Here is a 2,279-nt window from a genome sequence, read left to right as displayed (position 1 = left end):
CCATCAAAATGACCACGTTGAGTTATTTAGCTTATTGGCTCAGATCTTTATTTCTTGCTGAATGTGTTCTGAAGACTGTTATTAGTTGCTGATGCCTCCTATAAGCCACACACTATCTCTTGGCAGCAAACCACTTTGTCAAAATCTAAGGGATGCCTGGGCTTTCTCTGTCCCGCCATCATTAATATTTCTTGCAAGATGAAATTTATCTGGAAGCCCATCAACAAATCTATTCTTATTTATTGGTTGAATATCTGCTGCTATTCTATATTGATTCAACAATTAGGTAACGTTTCACCGTCTTGGAAGCAGCTTATATCATCTAACTCTCAAATGCATGGAATAGTTTATTTTGGGAATGGCTATGAGAAGCTCATCTCTTTGTTCTCTGCTGGAAGCTTTGGAGCCTCAGGTTTACAGGCTTTTTTAACTTATGTCTTAATTCTAGTAAAAGGTCATCCATAAAAAGATGTCCTAACATGTGAATTCTACTGCATTAAAAACTGTTCACAGAAATCAAGACAAATGTATGGCAATATAATTTATAGCACAATAGGAGAGAGCGAGAATGTTACATTTGCCAGCAATATTGATACAGTGATTTTATCAAGACAAAACAACTGAATTGTTCTCGGGAATATCACACTTTCAAATTCTAAGTGCAGTATTTCTCTCATAAGAACTTTTCGATGAAAAAAAAAAACTCCATGATGGCTCAAATGCTTGATTGACAACAGAACTTGTTTAAATGGTTATGAAACATAAATTGCAAAGTTCTCATTTTTAAATAAAAACAGATCCATTCTCCAGATAAAACAAAGCCACTCACATGCAATCATTCTGCTTGCATCTCCTAATTTCCCATAAGTATGGTGACTGCTGCCAAATTTTTAGCTGCTGAGGTTGTTAGCGACCTTGGATCCAGTCTTCAGTTCATAGCGCAGCTTAGGGACCAATTGGTTACTTGTAGATGAAAATATGTTGTAGAAAGTGAGGATTTTGTTTTCACTAATTTAATGTGAAATTAAAATCCTCACTTTTGAGAGAATGTTTTTGGGAATTGAAATCAATTAGCAGTGTCTAATTACATTCAATCAAATGACGAATATAATAAACATTAACATCAAGAATTTTAAATTGAAGCAACCAAATGAGCCGCTGGTGCTACTTACCATTATGAAGGAGGCACCTTAGCAGGAAAGGCGAAATCAAAAGCAAGAGAAACTTTTAAGCTTGCATAAAAACATTCTCCTCTGTCAACTCCACTGGTTCTGATGCCATAACTGTCAAATTACTGACTGTTCTCACAACAGGCCCAAAACCCGGACTAATTGCTTGAATTCATGGGGTATTTTCCCTAGTTCAAAATCTTTACGAGGACATGCTCCTTTCACTTGCCACGTTAGAATACAAACGAGGCTGCGCCTTAAGCAGAAGCAAAAAAGGAAACATAGTTTGTGGCTGAATTTTAGGCGCAGCTCAAACATAGAGGCTAGGCAAGCCACACGGAATGAACAGTGATTATTCCCTAAGGTTAAGGAGAACATAGTTTGTTGCAAACTCTCCTATCTGGTCCTTGGAACTGTATGTGCTTCCTCCTACATTTGAATTACATATGAATCAATAGAAAATTAGAAGCAATATCATCCATTACAGGATTACTAGTCCTCTAAACATTATAAAGCCAAGGTTAAGAGGAGCACAACAAGTAGGTCTACATAGCAAAAAAAGCATTTTTCAGTTAAGATGACAAAAGAGCTTTTAAGGCCAAAAACAGAGTCAGCATGAGAAATTGAGAATCAAAACTGATTAAGCAAGAACCTGGAAACTTGGTGGATAAAGCCACTGCACCCTTGCTGGAATTTCCAATGCTTGCTGTTCGTATAAACTCTGAAAAAAGCAAATTTTGTTAGGATTAAAGTTTTAGCAAGGAAAAACTAGTTCTATTAATCTAAAGTCTTGCTGCATGCCCAGAATGCTACATTCGAACGACATGGCTAGTTTAGTGAACGAAAGACAAGTGCATGAAATCCAAAATAATAGAAATACAACAACAACAACAAAACCTTTATCCCACTAATTGGGGTCGGCTACATAAATCCTTTTTCTCCATTGCATTCTATTTAGTGTCATATTTTCCATTTAGTTCTAATAAATTAAGATCATTTTTATACAATACGCCCAAGTTTAAGATCATTTTTTATACAATACGCCCAAGTCTACCTCTGCTTTTCTTAACATAAGTCGAATCTAAATTTTCTTAACATAAGTCGAATAAT

At 35.8% G+C, this 2,279-nt stretch overlaps 1 protein-coding gene across 4 annotated transcripts in view; it reads right to left on the bottom strand.

Annotated features, from left to right (window-relative positions):
- The window catches only part of LOC110027337 (protein FAR1-RELATED SEQUENCE 6-like), a 6,644-nt gene continuing 4,365 nt past the window's right edge, over nt 1–2,279 (bottom strand). For 2 of the 4 annotated variants that reach the window (XM_020728716.1, XM_020728734.1), the window contains exons 6-7: nt 1,822–1,890; nt 7–1,598 (exon numbers count right to left, since the gene is read on the bottom strand). In XM_020728716.1, the coding sequence (XP_020584375.1) occupies nt 1,566–1,598; nt 1,822–1,890 (102 nt within the window). In that variant the 3' untranslated portion in view covers nt 7–1,565. Of the gene's footprint in view, nt 1,599–1,821; nt 1,891–2,279 lie in introns of all 4 variants that reach the window. The other 2 variants (XM_020728725.1, XM_020728743.1) reach the window with 2 other exon arrangements.

This window comes from Phalaenopsis equestris, unplaced genomic scaffold, assembly GCF_001263595.1.
Source record: "Phalaenopsis equestris unplaced genomic scaffold, ASM126359v1 Scaffold000002, whole genome shotgun sequence".
Lineage (NCBI taxonomy): Eukaryota > Viridiplantae > Streptophyta > Magnoliopsida > Asparagales > Orchidaceae > Phalaenopsis > Phalaenopsis equestris.
This window is presented reverse-complemented; position numbering and strand designations above follow the sequence as displayed.